The 17485-nt window shown below is 32.2% G+C and overlaps 1 protein-coding gene across 4 annotated transcripts; it reads left to right on the forward strand.

Moving 5' to 3' along the window:
- The first annotated feature begins 3918 nt into the window (after positions 1-3918).
- Positions 3919-14120, forward strand: LOC100812405 (paired amphipathic helix protein Sin3-like 2). Of its 4 annotated transcripts, none has more exons than XM_006593583.4 (23): positions 3919-4322; positions 4429-4504; positions 5059-5262; positions 5373-5553; positions 5635-5733; positions 5902-6075; positions 6162-6405; positions 7159-7295; positions 8034-8109; positions 8206-8235; positions 8463-8656; positions 8782-8936; positions 9147-9274; positions 9379-9633; positions 10403-11068; positions 11177-11259; positions 11452-12072; positions 12155-12252; positions 12332-12470; positions 12541-12693; positions 12802-12965; positions 13224-13335; positions 13672-14120. In XM_006593583.4, the coding sequence occupies exons 2-23, from the start codon at positions 4431-4433 to the stop codon at positions 13804-13806; spliced, it is 4122 nt and encodes a 1373-aa protein (XP_006593646.1). In that variant the 5' UTR covers positions 3919-4322; positions 4429-4430; the 3' UTR covers positions 13807-14120. The 4 variants fall into 4 exon arrangements, with proteins under 4 accessions (XP_006593646.1, XP_006593645.1, XP_003543838.1 ...); XM_006593582.4 differs by having other exon boundaries at positions 3920-4322; positions 5902-6078; XM_003543790.5 differs by having other exon boundaries at positions 3920-4322; positions 6162-6399.
- Positions 14121-17485: the final 3365 nt, after the last annotated feature.

The raw sequence follows: 17485 nt of genomic DNA on the forward strand, positions 1-17485 counted from the left end.
CGAACCAAATAGAATTATAATTATGATGAAAATTATATGAAAAATAAATTTTAAGATATTAGATTTTTAAAAAAAAATTAGTTGCTTGTTTGATTAACATTTCAGGTGATTTTAATCATGTTTTATGACCATTTTTGTTTGAAAACAATATTTATGTCTCAAATTAGTAAAAATAAATAAATTAAAATCATGTCCAAAATGATCATTGTTGTAAAAAGATTATTTTAACATAAAGGATTAAATTCAACTTTTAAAATATAAGAAATCAAATTAAATATAATCAAAAACATAAAAGACTAAAAGTATATTTTATCCCTTATTTTAATTTTTCTTTGTCTATTTTGTTTGATCATTTTATATATTTTAAAAATATTATTAAGTCATAAAAATTTTATTTATTTTTGAGTGTATAATTAATAATTTGATTATTCATGACATATACATGCTTGTTATAAACTACTATAAAATTTATTTCTTTAGCAAAAATGTAAAATGTATTAATTATTGATATTTTTTTAATAAAAAAAACAGAAATGCTTTATCTTACCAAAATTAATTTATATTTTCTGACATTATTTATTTCACATAAGAGTCATTTGAATTTAAGTGCAAAGATCTCATTAAATTTGCAATAAGTTACATATTCTTCCAGAATCTAAACACCAAAACATGATAACTATTTAGTGGTAGACTAAAACCTAATTTTCATCCTTTTAGTTTTTAAAATTTGTGATTTAGATCTCTTATTTTTAATTGAGATATTTTATCTTCCAATCTTAAAAAAATCTCAATTTTAGCCCCTAATTTTTAATTGAGATATTTTAAATACATCAGTAATTTTAGTTCCTTTTAATCAATTTTATACTTGATTGTGTATTTTTTTAATAAATTAAACTTGTTAATAATTTAATAATTTTAAAAAAAGATTATCATGCGGATGATAAACATACATGTCTTAGTTAATGTTTACGAAATACATATATGAAATTAATCACGGACAAGAAAGGACCCAGGAGTGTATAAAAGGGGGGCAAATTTTTATCATAATTATTTAAATATTTAAGTTCTAATAAATAATAAGTTTAAAAATATTTATTATTAATTTTATAGATGAAATTAAAAAAAGATCTACTACTAAATAAAATAAAACAAATGTCAACTTAAAAATAATTTTTCTTATATGTATTTTATTTTAATTTAATTCATATTTTTTTTATATACACAACATGTTCCAAGGGAGGGAGGGACAAGACCCTTGCTATGATTCCTAGTCAAAGTGATTAAAATTATAAATTTTTAAAAGTGACAAAAATATTTTAATTAAATTTAGATATGTTTTAAAGATACGAATAAAATGTCTCAACTAAAATATGAAGAAAAAAATGTTACATTTTAACCTTTTCTAAAAATAAGCTATTGTATATGATTAAAAAAGCTATCCGATAATCTAAATAAGAAAAAATCACTTAACTTATTCAAATTCAAATGATATATATATATATATATATATATATATATATATTTATATATATATTATTTAGAAGAAAAACTTTGTTGTTCATAATAATTTTATTTTATTTCTCTTAAGTGAAAAATATTATTAAAATATATATATTTTAAATAAATTAAAATATCATATATATATATATATATATATATATGTTTTTTCAAAATCCACGTGCTATTTTCTTTATTAGGATTATCATTGATTTTGAAAATAATCAGAAAACGTTGGAAGAATGATGTGAAAACCATGGGCCCCTAACTCAGTAGAAAAGCAAATTTCAAAAATAAGATAAGAGAGAGAGAAAATGAAACTACCATAACGCAAAATACAGGTTATTTTAAAAGGTTATTTATACAACTGCTGGTTTTGGATTGATCGAAAGGTCAAAAGAATGTTAATAAAAAATAATTAATTATTACTTTTTATTTTTTAAATACAAGTTGAGCAAATACAAAATAAACACATTCTGGGTGTCCTTTTGTAAAATATATATCATAACACATATTAGACATAAAATATGGAGTTAAAATTAATTCGGATACATATCATATTTCATCGAGTTTAATGAACATGAATTATTAATGTAATAAAAGTTTTTATATCTAATTAATGATTATTTTTAACATGACAATTTGTAATTAAATAATAGTGTTATATATATATATATATATATATATATATATATTACTTATTATATTTCATCTCTGTTAAATGGTTTAAAGTTAGTTTATTTGATTCAAATTAATTCAGTCTAATTAACTTAGTCTTTAAATTTATGAAAATTACTTTAATTTCTAAAATAGTTTAATCTTAGTATACTATAAATAAATATTTTTATTTTTTACATTGTCAAAGCAATTAGAATTTATCTTAAATATAATTTTTAAAATAATTGTTATAAAAATTAACCATTATATCATGTATATATGACACTTGATAATTGGATAACATTATTTAAAAAAAAAAAACTTTACACTTTCACTGTATTCTGTTTAAATTTAGTTCTAAAATTATAAAAAAAATCATTTTAATTATTCAAATATCAAATCTCAGACATCTTTTATTTATTTAGATTATCAACACAATCCAAGTGGAGCTGGTGAACGCATTTAAAGGGACGATACTTACAAGAATATTGGTCCAAGATGTTATTACACAATCATTTTAGTTCTTATTTTCGTAATTTCAAGAATTGCAGTAATAGTCAAAGGATTTTTTTTTTTGACAAAAACAGTCAAATGATATTTATATCTGTTATTTAATAATTATTTATAAATAATGGTCAAATAATAGAACCAAATAATTGTCATGTAATAATTATAACTGCTAAAATGATGTTTATAAACAGACCAAAATAATTGTGATTTGGTAATTATAACAACTGAAATGATTCTTAAAAAAACTGAAATGATATTTTATAATTTTAACAAAACGTGTTACTTAATCATTTCGTAAACAAAAACCAAAAAGTGAAACCCAATAAACTAGAAAAAAACAAAAATGGTAAAGAAGAAACCATGGGCTTGGTAGTAGACTTAGTAGTAACTCACCCATGGATCAAGTGGCTGGGTTCTAGACATGTTTTAACATGGGTTAAAGATTCAAATAACTCTTACAAACACAAATATACCTTAAGATTTGAAACTTTTTTTTTTAACTTAAGTATCATCCTTTTAAATCAATATTTGATAGTTAAACATACATTCTCTAATACATTCCTTATAATTAAACGCACTTGTATTAGTTAGAAATTATTAAAAAAATACAAAATTTTCTCATGTCTAATTTGAAATAACTATTCAAAATGTTTAGTCAAATTTTTAACAAAAGATTAATAATTAATTAGGTTCTCAAGTGATACTTTATACTATCAACATAGTTATAAAAATATTCAATAATTTTTTTCTTTTAAATTTGTAGTTTTTTTTTAACAAATTTGGACAAATAAGATAAAAACAAGAGTGTATTAAAAAAGGAATGTGTAACCAATACACATCAATTGATACAATGATAAAAGTTTGTTTGACTTTAGATATAAAATAAATTATGTTGAAAGAAAAATATTTATTTTGTATCACTTATCATTTCAAAAAAGATCAATCACTATTTTCGATGATAAGTTACTTTGTATTAATTCTTTGATAAAAATAAATAAAAAGAGTTACTTAAGAATCTAAAAAAATAATATGAAAAAAGAGTTTAAGAATTAAAAAAATAATATTTATCGTAAAAATTATATAAGAATCTAAAAGAAATCTTAAATAAAATAATGTTTCTTGTTTTAGTTACTTAAATGAGAAAATGGTTATCACTAGACAATTTAAAAAAAAAAAAGAAGTGTTCGAAAATGAGAAAAAGGCAAAGTCCCGAGTAAACAACTAAGGAAGCCTCCCACATTTGCAACAACATAAAACGCGCACACTTCTTCACAACTCACCATTTTCATATTTTTGCCTTCCGAACCGAATGTTTTATACTTTTTTCTCTTGTTTCTTCTAACTCCAAAATTTGAGTTTTGAGTTTTTATTCATGCACGTACCACCGCTTCTCCTCCTTTTTCCACCCGAAATTCTCTCTCTTTTTTTCTCTGTCCAAATCTCGTTTTCTGCTGTTGTTGTTTCTGTCTCAATTACTCGTTCTTGTTCTTAACTTACCAACGTAAGAAGAGGGACACAGACACACAACAAATCAACCCAGCCACCTATTTTGTCTGATCAAACCCCTTCCCTCTTTCATTTCTCTTGTTTCTCGCCGATCTATTCAACTTGTTTTCCAGCAAATTTTTCAAGGGAAAAAATTCTGGGAAACTCGTAAGGTACCATTTTTTACCCTTTTCACTTTTTGGGTCTGGTTTGTTTTTACGTTTGCTTTTCTCGTACCATTCTTTGTTGTTGTTAATTGGATTGGTTTTGATTTTGCAGAGATGAAGAGGGCAAGGGATGATATGTATCCTGCCTCTCAATTCAAACGCCCCTTTGCTTCATCACGTGCTGATTCGTATATTTCTTTTCCTTTTTTTCCAATTTCTTGCCCTATTTTTGTTATCTGTTTTGTTTATCTGCCAATTTTTTATTTATGACTCTGAAATTGCTAGTTTGCCCTATTTTGTGCTGCGTGAATGGAACATGGGTCTGTTGTTAAGTGTGTGTTTTCGCATGTGGTGTGGAATTGTTGTTGAGTTTAGTTAGGGTTGTGTTTAACTCAACTTGAATTGACTTTGGAATGGGTTATCTGGTGGGATCATGGATTTTAGAAGAAATGGACGTGTTAATTAGGGTATGGCTAAAGCAATTTGATTTGTTCTAATTGTATGTGTGAATATTAGTTACCAGGCAAGTAATATGAGTAACGTTGTAAATTACCTCATTGATTAACTTAGAAAATGGATAAATGTCTACATTCTTTCAACCTGAGGAATGAGGATATTATAAATTTTAGATAGTTTGGACGTTGAACAAGTGAAATGTTTGATGGCTTGTAGAGATTAGCATATTATGATTGTTAATATTCTGGGTATCTGAAAGTGCATGTGTTTATGTTATGCGATGAAGCTATGGACAAAACCAAGTCCCTGGAAGCGGAGGGGGAGGAGGAGGTGGCAATGGAGGTGTTGTTGGCGGGGGAGCAAATACTTCCCAAAAGCTTACTACCAATGATGCTTTATCCTATTTGAAGGAAGTTAAAGACATGTTTCAGGACCAAAGAGAGAAGTACGACATGTTCCTTGAGGTCATGAAAGATTTCAAGGCCCAACGGTAGATTCTTACCCCACTCATTAGTCTTTGCACTGTATGATGATTTTGAAATGTGGAGTTTTCTACATAAAGAAACAACTTTTCTCAATATTTCTTTTGGTTCTTTCCAGGACTGACACTGCCGGTGTCATAAAAAGGGTGAAGGAGTTATTCAAAGGGCACAACAATTTGATTTTTGGATTTAATACATTCCTGCCAAAAGGTTATGAGATAACGCTTGATGAGGATGAGGCTCCTCCAAAGAAAACTGTTGAATTTGAAGAAGCAATCAGCTTTGTGAACAAGATAAAGGTGAATGACCTTTTCAGATGTTGACTTATTTCACTGATATTGTTGATTACTAGCTGTAACTGATACGTTTTTCTTCTACAGAAACGATTCCAAAATGATGAGCTTGTTTACAAATCATTCTTGGACATTTTAAATATGTACCGCAAAGAGCATAAGGACATTGGTGAGGTTTATAGTGAGGTAATATGCTATGTACTTTTTCGGGGGCACTCTATGATGCTTTTGTTGTGTTCTCTTTGAAAGATTTTTGTTGAATGGGGGCACTCTTCGTTGATTTTGTCGTGTTCTCTTTAAAAGATTTTTGGTTGAATGTTTACTCTCTTTCCTTTTTAAAAAAATATTTTCTAGGTTGCTACCCTTTTTAAGGACCATCGAGATTTGCTCGAGGAGTTCACTAGATTCTTACCAGATACTTCTGCTGCACCTTCCACACAGCATGCTCCATATATTCGAAATTCATTGCATCGCTTCAATGAGCGGGGTTCTATGGCCCCTATGATCCGCCAAATGCCAGCTGACAAGGCAGTAAGATTGTTCCTCTCCCACAGTACATGAATCTTGTACACTGCTTTTTTTTTAATGATTGGGTTACAAACTTCTTTTTACAGCAACGTTATCGACGAGACAGGCTTCCTTCTCACGATCGTGATCATGATATGAGTGCTGAACGCCCTGAGCTGGATGATGACAAGACAATGATGAACATACACAAGGAGCAGAGGAAGCGTGAAAGTAGGGAGAGGAGAATGCGTGATCAAGATGAGAGAGAACATGATCTTGATAACAACAGGGATTTGAACTTGCAACGCTTTCCTGACAAAAAGAAATCTGTCAAGAAGGCTGAAGGTTTTGGAATGGCTTCTGACTTTACTTCTTATGAACACATGATTCATATAATCTTGCATTGCTTGAACACATAATGTTATGCTTTGGATAGATGCATTGCTTGAACACATGATTCATATAATCTTGCATTTTAGATACATAATGCTATTCTTGTTTGCCAGTAACTTGTTTACAATATGCTGCAGATTTTTATCTATTTAAATGTAATAATTGGCACTATTGAAGAAAACCTCCACTTAAGAAAACAGAGGATATGAAACTATATTGACTTTTCTCTTGTGTCGAACACTCTACTGTAAATACAGAGTAAACTAGTGTAGTTGTTGAAAATTCGTTCAACTGTAAATGCATCATTAAAAAATATTTATATTTTAGAGTTGATCAATTTGTAGAGTGTTGTAATATAATATTAGTGCATGTTTAGAAATCCTTAAGTTTGGAGAAATAACTTCTTATTTTTCAAAAGTTCTTGTAGGAAGTGAACATAAATAAGTGATTATTTCTTCAAAACAAGCTCAACCTAGCACACACTTAGAGTTTAAATAAATCATATGCATGATTGAATGTAGTCATCACCAGTTGTTTGGAGTTCTTTTGTTTCCTTTTTAGCATTTATATGTCCTGATAGTATCTTTCTTGATTACAAGTTTTTCTTGCCTTCGTTTTTAAATAAATAACGGGGAGATTGGATGATCATATTGACCTGTATATTTTCCTAACCTGTTGATTATTTATTTGTTTGTTTTTTATTCATGCCAGGCATGTATAGTCAAGCATTCAGTTTCTGTGAGAAAGTTAAGGAGAAGTTGAGCAGTTCTGATGATTACCAAACGTTCTTGAAGTGCCTTCATATTTTCAGCAATGGAATAATTAAAAGGAATGATTTGCAAAATTTGGTATGTGATTGCCTCTGTGAGTCACATACTTAAAAGTCTTGCAAGAAGACATCTCTCTGCTTTTACTCACATACTTCATTTTTGGGTATTCTTGCTGACATTGCATTATTTAAGTTACATTACTTGCATGATTTATCTTGGAATTTTATAAAGTTTCATTAATTGAAGTATGAAAATTAGTTGGTACTAGTTTTGCTCAGAATTCTAGAAGACAGTTTAAAATATGCTTCTCATGATAGACTATTCAATGCTTTGATTGATGGTATATGCTACTTCAGTTCAGACAATTAGTTTTTATTTATTTTTTTACCGATGGTATATGCTTCTTAAGATTATGTTGGTATTTGTTTTAGCCAGTATTGACATGAAGGATTTAGCTGAAAAGAAAATGAAAGGGATTTTGTAGGAAGGTTTTGTGGTCACAAAAATGCTGGTCGCATGATAGAAAGATAGAGGTGACAGAATGCGGAATGATTGTATCAGGAACACAATATATTTTGAGTTCCACTCAGAATACAGAATCAATTCATTTGTATGATTGCATCAGAAACACAATATGCAGAATGTATTTTAATATTTCTTCTCTCAGTTTTCTCACCCTTTCTCTTAGTTTCTGTTCACTTAACTAAAACATGAGTAGATCTAGGTCATCAGATTTTTGTGCAAGCTCAAACTCTTTCTTATGAGTTTCTGTTGCCTCTAGTCTTAATGTATATCATTTCAAAATATACATTTCAGGTAACTGATTTACTCGGAAAGCATTCGGATCTTATGGATGAATTCAATGATTTCTTGGAGCGTTGTGAAAATATTGGTAATTGTTTTTCAAGTCTTATTTTTTTTTCTCCTTAATATTACTATTGTATTTTCTCAATCCTTGAGATCATATTTTGCATATTTGTTCTTGCAGATGGATTCCTTGCTGGTGTCATGAGTAAAAGTACGTTAATATACAATATATATCTTGTCCTCCTTATGTTTATGCATTTACTTCCATTTCTTCTTATTTTGGGGAGTAGGGTTCTCCGGTTTGTAGACTGAATTATCATTATCTTTTAAGAAATCATTCAGAGATAATGTTGAATTATGCTGAGTATTTTAAAGGTTTTTTTCTTTTCTTCCCATATATTGATGGTCAATTTGATGTTGCAAAAATGTTGATTTCAGAGTCGCTGTCTACTGATGCTCATTTATCAAGATCATCAAAATTGGAGGACAAGGACAAAGAGCACAAGCGCGATATGGATGGAGCTAAAGAGAAGGAAAGATACAGGGAGAAATACATGGGAAAATCAATTCAAGAACTTGACCTTAGTGACTGTAAACGTTGCACTCCCAGCTACCGACTTCTGCCTGCAGATGTATATAACTTCTATTTTATTTCTTTCTTGTTGGCATTCTCAATAATGTAATTAAGTTCTTGTGTAACTCTTATCCCCCCCCCCCCCCCCCCCCCCCCCCCCGCCCCAATTCTCATTTTTTGCAGTATCCAATTCCTACAGCTAGTCAGAGATCCGAGCTTGGTGCTCAAGTCTTGAATGACCATTGGGTATCTGTGACTTCTGGAAGTGAGGATTACTCTTTCAAACATATGCGCAGAAATCAGTATGAAGAGAGCTTGTTCAGATGTGAAGATGACAGGTAAAACTTGTGCTGGATTTTCCTGTTTACCTTTTACTTTGGTTAGTTCATTTCTTTTTATCTTCATTTTCCTGGATCTGACAATTTTTCTTTGTTTGCATTATCTCTCCTGCCTCCTGGCTGCATTGTTCATTATGGAGTCATTATTTTCTCAAAGATTAAAAGTTTTGTATGTATAATCGAATGATGGTATTTTTATTTCTAATTTAGATATGAGCTGGACATGTTATTAGAGTCTGTGAGTTCAGCTGCTAAAAAAGCAGAGGAATTGTATAATAACATCAATGAAAATAAAATTGGCATGGAGACTCTGAACCGTATTGAAGATCACTTTACTGGTATGTATCAAAATAACCTCGATCTAAAATTTTAATATATATAACTGCTGTTTTTCAACATTAGAGCTTTATAAATTGATTTTGTCTGAGGTTATGCATTGCAGTTCTGAATTTAAGGTGCATTGAACGTTTATACGGTGATCATGGTCTGGATGTTATAGACATATTGCGTAAAAACCCAACCCATGCCCTGCCTGTAATATTGACTCGACTGAAGCAGAAGCAAGAGGAGTGGAGTAAGTGTCGTTCAGATTTCAATAAAGTATGGGCTGAAATTTATGCTAAAAATCACTACAAATCACTTGATCATCGTAGCTTCTACTTCAAACAGCAAGATTCAAAGAACTTGAGCACCAAATGTAAGTTTATTTTCTTTTATGTTCATATTTCATTTTGATTTTATTGTTTTGACTTGCCATGAGCTCCATGAACATGCATCAATAAGTGACAGTAGAACCATAGAAAGTTTACATGGGTCAATTAGGAAATATTTTCATTGGTTCTGTTCTGTGGCTTAAAAGCCTATTATGAACAATAGATATTTTGTAGCTCGCATGGTATAAGCATGACAAAAAGTGTTTATAATTCCTGCTTGCCTTCGTTATGGCTACAATGGCCAATATTGTGACACTGTCTTCTGGGTATAGATGATAAATATTTTGAAGCTAGCTGTATTATAAGCATGACAATGTATATGGTATGCCATCTACTCTTCAACTCTTAGTCTTATCTTATTGTTCTTCAGATGAGATTGGAATATCCTTACTACCTTCTGCTTAAAGTTCTTTGAACTGTTTTAAATTAGAAACACTGGTCTGGAAAGTAAAAGACTGATAGAGACTGCATACAAAGGCACATTTTGCCTATAACCCATGCATGTATTATACTGAAAACACACTTCTTGGAAAGCAGTTGCTTTGTTTTTGCGGATCTCACAGCTGTTGGAATAAAAGAGAGATTCAGCAATAAATAAGTCTTAGCAAGCCTTGGCCTTGCCACCTACACAAATTTATTAGTAACAATCCTATAAAACTTTAAAATTGTATTGTAAGTATTACACATTATTGCATGTTTCAGTATCATGATCCTTTTAGTCTGTTCTAAGATTCTCTGTTTGATATTATACAGCTTTGGTTACTGAGATTAAAGAAATTAAAGAAAAGCAGCAGAAAGAGGATGATATTATTCAGTCTATTGCAGCTGGAAATAAACAGCCTCTAATTCCACATCTGGAATTTGAATATTCTGATGTTGGGATTCATGAAGACCTGTATAAACTTGTTTGTTATTCATGTGAGGAGTTATTCTCAAGTAAGGAGTTGTTAAATAAAATTATGAGGCTCTGGAGTACCTTCTTGGAGCCAATGCTTGGTGTTCCTTCCCAATCTCATGGAACAGAAAGGGCCGAGGACAGAAAAACTGGGCATAATGTTCGCAATTTTGGTGCACCAAATATCGGGGGTGATGGAAGTCCCCGTGGAGACTCTCTTTTAATGAATTCAAGGGTACCAAAATCTGATAAGAATGAAGCTGATGGTAGAGTAACTGAAGTGAAGAATGTTCACCGGACTACTGTGGCATCCAATGATAAAGAAAATGGATCTGTTGGTGGCGAACTTGTTAGTAGAGATGATCCTTTAATGGATAAAGGACAGAAAAATGTAGAATACAATGATAAAGCTTCTGGATTTAGCAAACAATTTACCTCTGATGAGCAAGGAGCTAAAAACAATGTATCAATTGCAATTAGAGGAGAAAACAGCCTGAACAGAACTAACTTAGATGTGTCTCCAGGTCTCTATGCATAGTTGTGAAATTGTTGCACTCAATTCAATTCTTTTACATTTCTGTTTTAGTTAATGTTACTCTAGTCACAATCCTAAATTTTGTTTATTTTTTTAGGCCGTGCCCTTACTCCATCGCGACCTACTGATGTTGATGACTCTGTATCCAAGTCTCAGGGTGTTAATGCACCATCGGTGGAGGTATGAGTTCTCAATTGTGGCAGACTTAACTCTTACTCATTTTAGCAAAAGCACCTAATCAGTTTAGATCTATTTACTTTCTCATTCTTTTTTCTTTTCCTTTTCTTTCTGCATTCTCTGAAACCAGGGAATTTTATTTTATTTTTCTCCAATTGATATTGGTATGTCTCTTTGCTTATCTTTGTGTTTCAGGGATGTGACATGGCAACTCCAGTACCAGTGGCCAATGGTGTTCTAAGTGAGAGCAGTAAAGTTAAAACTCACGATGAATCAGTTGGGCCTTGCAAAATTGAAAAGGAAGAGGGTGAATTGTCACCAAATGGTGACTCTGAGGAGGATAACATTGTTGCTTATGGAGATTCAAATGTGCAATCAATGGCCAAGTCAAAGCACAACATTGAAAGAAGGAAATATCAGTCTAGAAATGGAGAGGATGAATCTTGTCCTGAGGCTGGAGGTGACAATGATGCAGATGCAGATGATGAGGACAGTGAAAATGTTTCTGAAGCTGGTGAAGATGTCTCAGGCAGTGAATCTGCTGGTGATGAATGCTTCCGTGAAGATCATGAAGAGGAGGAGGATATAGAACATGATGATGTTGATGGTAAGGCTGAGAGTGAAGGTGAAGCTGAGGGGATATGTGATGCACAAGCAGGAGGAGATGGCACATCTTTGCCATTGTCAGAGAGGTTCCTTTCATCTGTGAAACCTCTCACAAAGCATGTATCAGCAGTTTCATTTGTCGAAGAAATGAAGGACTCAAGGGTGTTCTATGGAAATGATGACTTCTATGTGTTTTTTAGACTTCATCAAGTAAGGATAATGTTATTTTGTGGTTGTTGATATTGAAATTTCTTCCTCAGTGGATGTCATAAACTCTGTTTGAACTTGGCAGGCTCTTTATGAGAGGCTCTTATCAGCAAAAACACATTCAATGAGCGCAGAAATGAAATGGAAAGCAAAAGATGCTAGTTCACCAGATCCTTATTCAAGGTAAATTTTCACAACTTATTTCCCCCCCTCCTTCCCAAAAAAAGTGTTCATTACATGTCAATTGTCCATACTTTTTTAGATTTATCAATGCATTGTACAACTTGCTTGATGGATCTGCCGAAAATGCAAAGTTTGAAGATGAATGCCGGGCAATTATTGGGAACCAGTCATATGTGTTATTCACATTGGACAAGTTAATATACAAATTGGTCAGACAGGTATGTTGCCATATTATCTTATTTTCTACTTGCTTATGACTTCAAAGGTTCTAATTTGCCTTTTCTGCAGCTTCAAACTGTCGCAACCGATGAGGTAGACAATAAGCTTCTCCAATTATATGAATATGAAAAGTCTCGCAAGCCTGGGAAGTTAAATGATTCTGTATATCATGCAAATGCTCATGTCATCCTTCATGAGGAGAATATATATCGTTTACAATGTGTAGGCCCCTTGTACCCAAGTCTAAAACCAAAAGAAAAAAGTCAGATTTGTGAACAGGAGCATGAGTTCTTGTGGTTAATATTATTTTTCTTTGCCATCTTATTGCAGTCCTCTACCCCCTCACGACTATCCATCCAGCTCATGGACAATATGAATGAAAAGCCTGAGTTGTTTGCCGTTTCCATTGATCCAAATTTCTCTTTTTATCTGCACAATGATTTTCTGTCTGTCTTTCCCAACAAAAAGGAGCCCCATGGCATCATACTGCATAGGTACAGATTCTGCAAGATTAAACTTTTTGGTTTAGTACTTCTCTCTTTTCTGTAATGACAATTGGGGTAGCAGTTACTTTGTGATGTAAGCATGATTAATCTTTTACTGACCACAGGTTATTTCTTTATTTGCTAATTGGGGGTTAAACATTTTGGTTGTGGATTTTATTGCATACTTTTAGCAACATGGAAATATTGCATATTCTCTTCAACTAGGTAACACTGAGTTTTTTCTGCTTTTTATTTTGATATATGCAGAAACAAACGCCAATATGGAAAATTAGATGAGCTTTCTGCAATATGCTCTGCCATGGAAGGTGTTAAAGTAATTAATGGATTGGAATGTAAGATAGCTTGCAGCTCATCTAAGGTATGCTGCTTTTTCATACTTCTTGGTTTTCCATTTTTGCACTCTACTGCTTTATTTATAATATTATTGACATAATCTTTCCTTTTCTATGTTCATCTTCTCTTCATAATGATATAGATATGCCCTCTTTTTCCATAAAGGTTTTAAATTATATTTGGGGTTGCAGTGTGGTGCTGCAATTGTAAGACCAATGGTGTGGATTTGAGAATGTTAACTGCCTAGGGTGGCATTCAAAGCACCACACACTGACAAGGCTATTGATCTTCTGTTTTATTTCTTTAAAACCAATGGTTAGAACAATGCTTTGTTTTTCTTATTCGTGAATTTCATCTGCAGATTTCTTATGTTCTTGACACACAAGATTTTTTCTTCCGACCAAGAAAGAAAAGACGAACGCCTTCAGGGACCACAACCTCCCGGTTCCGCAGGGACAGAGAGGAAAGATTCCGCAAATTGTTGGCATGCTCGTAATTTGTATCTTCATGAAGAGTTGTTCTCTAACATCTTCTAAAACAGCTGAGGAGACTCATACATAATTCTATATGTTTGAGTCTTGGTGTAGCAACCTAGGAACCCTTTGGGTTTACAATTTTATTTGTTGTCAGTACTTGAATTTTCACATGAAAGTGGAGGAGGGGTATATTGATGGGAGTGTGTAATATGTTTATGAGGTCTCATGCGTTGTGCCCATTCCTTTGTAAATAGTTTGCTTCGTTATATATTTGTAGAATATTGTTTACCCAATTGTTTATTAGTTGCAACACAGTTGCTTCCTCCGTTCCAAAGCTTGCGTGCCCCTAGTTTATACTTGATATTGTTCTTTGCATTTTTCATTTTTCTGTTCTTAAATGTGTTTTTGCTTTATTTTTTGACCATTTTGTTTCTCCATCAATTCTCCATTGTTGAAGTCTATTCGAGTTTTAGAAGAATAAAAATCATGACACGTTGGCATGAACTAGACTACACAATTAGGGGGTGCGGGCTACACATTCTACATTATTCCCTTGGCATGATGATTTGAAAATCAAATACAGATGTCGACGGCCTGAAAGTAGGGTAGGGTCATTGATAAAGGATCTTTGTTTCATAATTCAATATAAATGGTTTTGATAAAATTAATTTTGAATTATTGAAAATGATTGAAATGCGTGTTTAAATCAATATCGGTAACAAATTTTGTATTGAAATACATGTTATACTGAGAGCAACTGATTTTTATAGTTTATCAAATGGATAGAAAGACAACACTTTCACTTACTTTAAATCTAATTCAAGGGAATTAAAAAATGATTTAATAATTGTCCCAAAAGATGTCGTTCAATCTTTTAAAATGGATTTGCTTAATGAAACTCGTGAAGCAGCCATATAGTTTGTACACTCAACAATAAATTGGTATTCCAAAAATATCCATGGTTGGTTTCTTCTTCCTTTTACCTTTAAACAATAATGTTTTTAATGCATTCATTTGTTGAATGTGTTGGTTTGTTCTCGTTTTTTTATGTTTGTGAGAGGAGAGATGCATTGTGACCACTTTGGTCAAGGCAATAATGTTAAGGAGGTACGTTGGCAAGTGATGATTATGACGGTGGTTGGTGTGATTGTTACCGGAGGTACGTTGCGTATTTTTTTTTATTTGTTTTCTGCGTATAAGTCTTACGGATTAAAGAATCCGTAAGCTTGACACCACATTGGTTTAGTAGGAAACATAAACACGAAACATGTTAACACGTGTCTATTTTTTAAAAAAAAGTGAACCAATCTGTCGGTGAAAAGCATCTATATATATGAGACACAGAAAACGCTAAAAAATGACACATGAGCTTGCTTTCACATACTCTCCCAATTGTTACACAAAATATGGCATTTTTAGGAGAAACTAGCAGTCAGACGATTGTCAACTCAAGGTTGGGTTTCATTTTTTCAAATGGATCGATTATTCACAATGATAGTGGGGTTTACTTCTAAACTTCCACTCCGATGACCATTCGAGTACCAAACAGCTGTGATTTTGCAAGGCTAAAAACTAAAATACACAATACCCTTCAGTTAACCGACAAACAATTTTTGGATGAAATTCACTACCGACAGTCATTCATAGATACGGGTAACCAAATTCGCTTTCAATGTATGCAATTGATAAATGATGACAATGTCAACACAATGTTAATGTGTAATGATCAATTTTCGTGTGTTGGTCCGATTGATTTATTATGCACCGTTGGAAGAACACCAGATGGAATAATAAACTTACTTGAATGCACTATGACCCCTATTCATGATGCGCTTCTGTATTACAACGCGGGGTGGAACATGCCACGCCAAAATAACTTTGTAGGTTACGCGTTCACAGGAAAAAATCCTAAAATATTTAAAATTCCTTCAGGATGTACCATCGATGAACTGAAGGATTTGATAAAGCAAGTTGCACCTCAAGGGATTCTCCCTCATGGAATTCATGCATCACAAACGGTAAGGCGATTGTTTTTTCGACAACCAGGTTATTTTGAGTATTCAGACAAAGTTATCAAATTTGAAATTATTGAACTGAAAACTAACGATGACGTGTTGAAGGTCTTAGTACAATCTAACTATTGGAAATAATTTGGGTCAATAGAAATTTTAGCTGTTTTTACTAAACAGGTTATGGAAATGGAAGACGACATGGCTACATCGCTACAGGATTGAATGCAAGTTTTATTTCCTAATTTTTCATGCAAATTTTAGTTCTTTCCAACATGTTGAAGTGAATGTAATGTTTGAATTTGAAAAAAAATTGTGTTTGGCTTTTTTTATGATTATTGTAGTTTCTAACGCAATTGTAGAACACATGTATTTTTATGATACCAAGGTTAGACAAGTGGCAGTGACCACAAAAACATTTAATTGTTCAAAATCCACCGCAAGAGGTTTACCATAATTAAGTTCAACAAAAATAAAAATATATTAAACAAATGACATGCTAGTCACCATTAAGAAGAAAATAGCAACAAGGAATGTGACATCGGAGTAAAATAACCAGAGACCTCATGCCATTATCTTGGCATACCTAACGTAAAGACTGTTCACAACTTTCCCAACATTGGAAATCAGTGTTAGGATCGTCAAATATGACAAGTCTTGTCATCAATACGCCTTACTTTCCATTAGAAGTGCTACAAGCCTTGCCTCAAGTTGTTCTTGTAACTTTTATACACAATATCACTTTTTTTCTTATTCTATGTTGTTCATTTATTTGATATTTTTAAATTAAAATAAACTTAAAAACATTATTGATAATAGATCATAAATCTACATGTAGTTATCTTTTAAACTGGTTGATATTTTTCATGTTTTATTTGTAGTAATTTGTTGTAGAAATTTAAAATCATTATGATTTTTTTTTGTAAAAAAGTGTTTTATCATATGCATACTTTTAGCATTGAACTTCTAAACATCTTTAAAAGACAAGTGCACAACAAAAATCAATGCAAAAAATAAATTCAATAAAAGTTGTAACCAAAAATAATATAACAAATACTAAAATGTTATCAAATACAATAAAAGACATGTATCAATGATCTATGCGGCGTCTATGTCGCGCCCTGAGACTTCCATCTGAGGTGTTACCCCTAGCGATCCTGAGGCAATCTTGCATGATCTCGTGTAACTCTGTGCCTTCAGTGACCATCCTAAGGTTGAGCACACGCTCCAACCTTTCTGCGATTGCTTCACAACCTTCACAAGCATCCTGTGACAGTCATAAAAACACAGTTATTACAAAATTTTAAATAAAAATCAATTTATAAAACATTAAACCAACTAATCTTACCACTGAATGTCTAGGGAGATCAAATGCCACTAGAACCTCCGGGATATGTGGCTCGACGTATTCCTCATCATGTGGGGTAGGTGGATGTCTGGGCTGATCACCTGCCTGGGTCAGTGTGACGAATGGATGAGATATCTGGAAAAACCAATCCATGTAGTCTGCTGATACCTGTCCAGGGACAACACAAATCTCACCCGCAGGTGCTACATGGTCCAAGAAATGCATCCACCTGTCGCCTATCTCCTCATATGACAGTGAAGCACTAACAGGCGACAGAGGGATCATTTGAATGTACCCGAATTGTCGTACCACCCTCTCTGGTCGAACAAAGACCACAATAGG

This window comes from Glycine max, chromosome 13, assembly GCF_000004515.6.
Source record: "Glycine max cultivar Williams 82 chromosome 13, Glycine_max_v4.0, whole genome shotgun sequence".
NCBI lineage: Eukaryota > Viridiplantae > Streptophyta > Magnoliopsida > Fabales > Fabaceae > Glycine > Glycine max.

Coding starts and splice junctions, on each gene's coding strand:
- LOC100812405 (XM_006593582.4), top strand. CDS start 4,431: ATGAAGAGGGCAAGGGATGATATGTATCCTGCCTCTCAATTCAAACGC. Junction 5,263..5,372: donor AAAGATTTCAAGGCCCAACG/GTAGATTCTTAC, acceptor GGTTCTTTCCAG/GACTGACACTGCCGGTGTCA. Junction 8,937..9,146: donor TTCAGATGTGAAGATGACAG/GTAAAACTTGTG, acceptor TTTCTAATTTAG/ATATGAGCTGGACATGTTAT.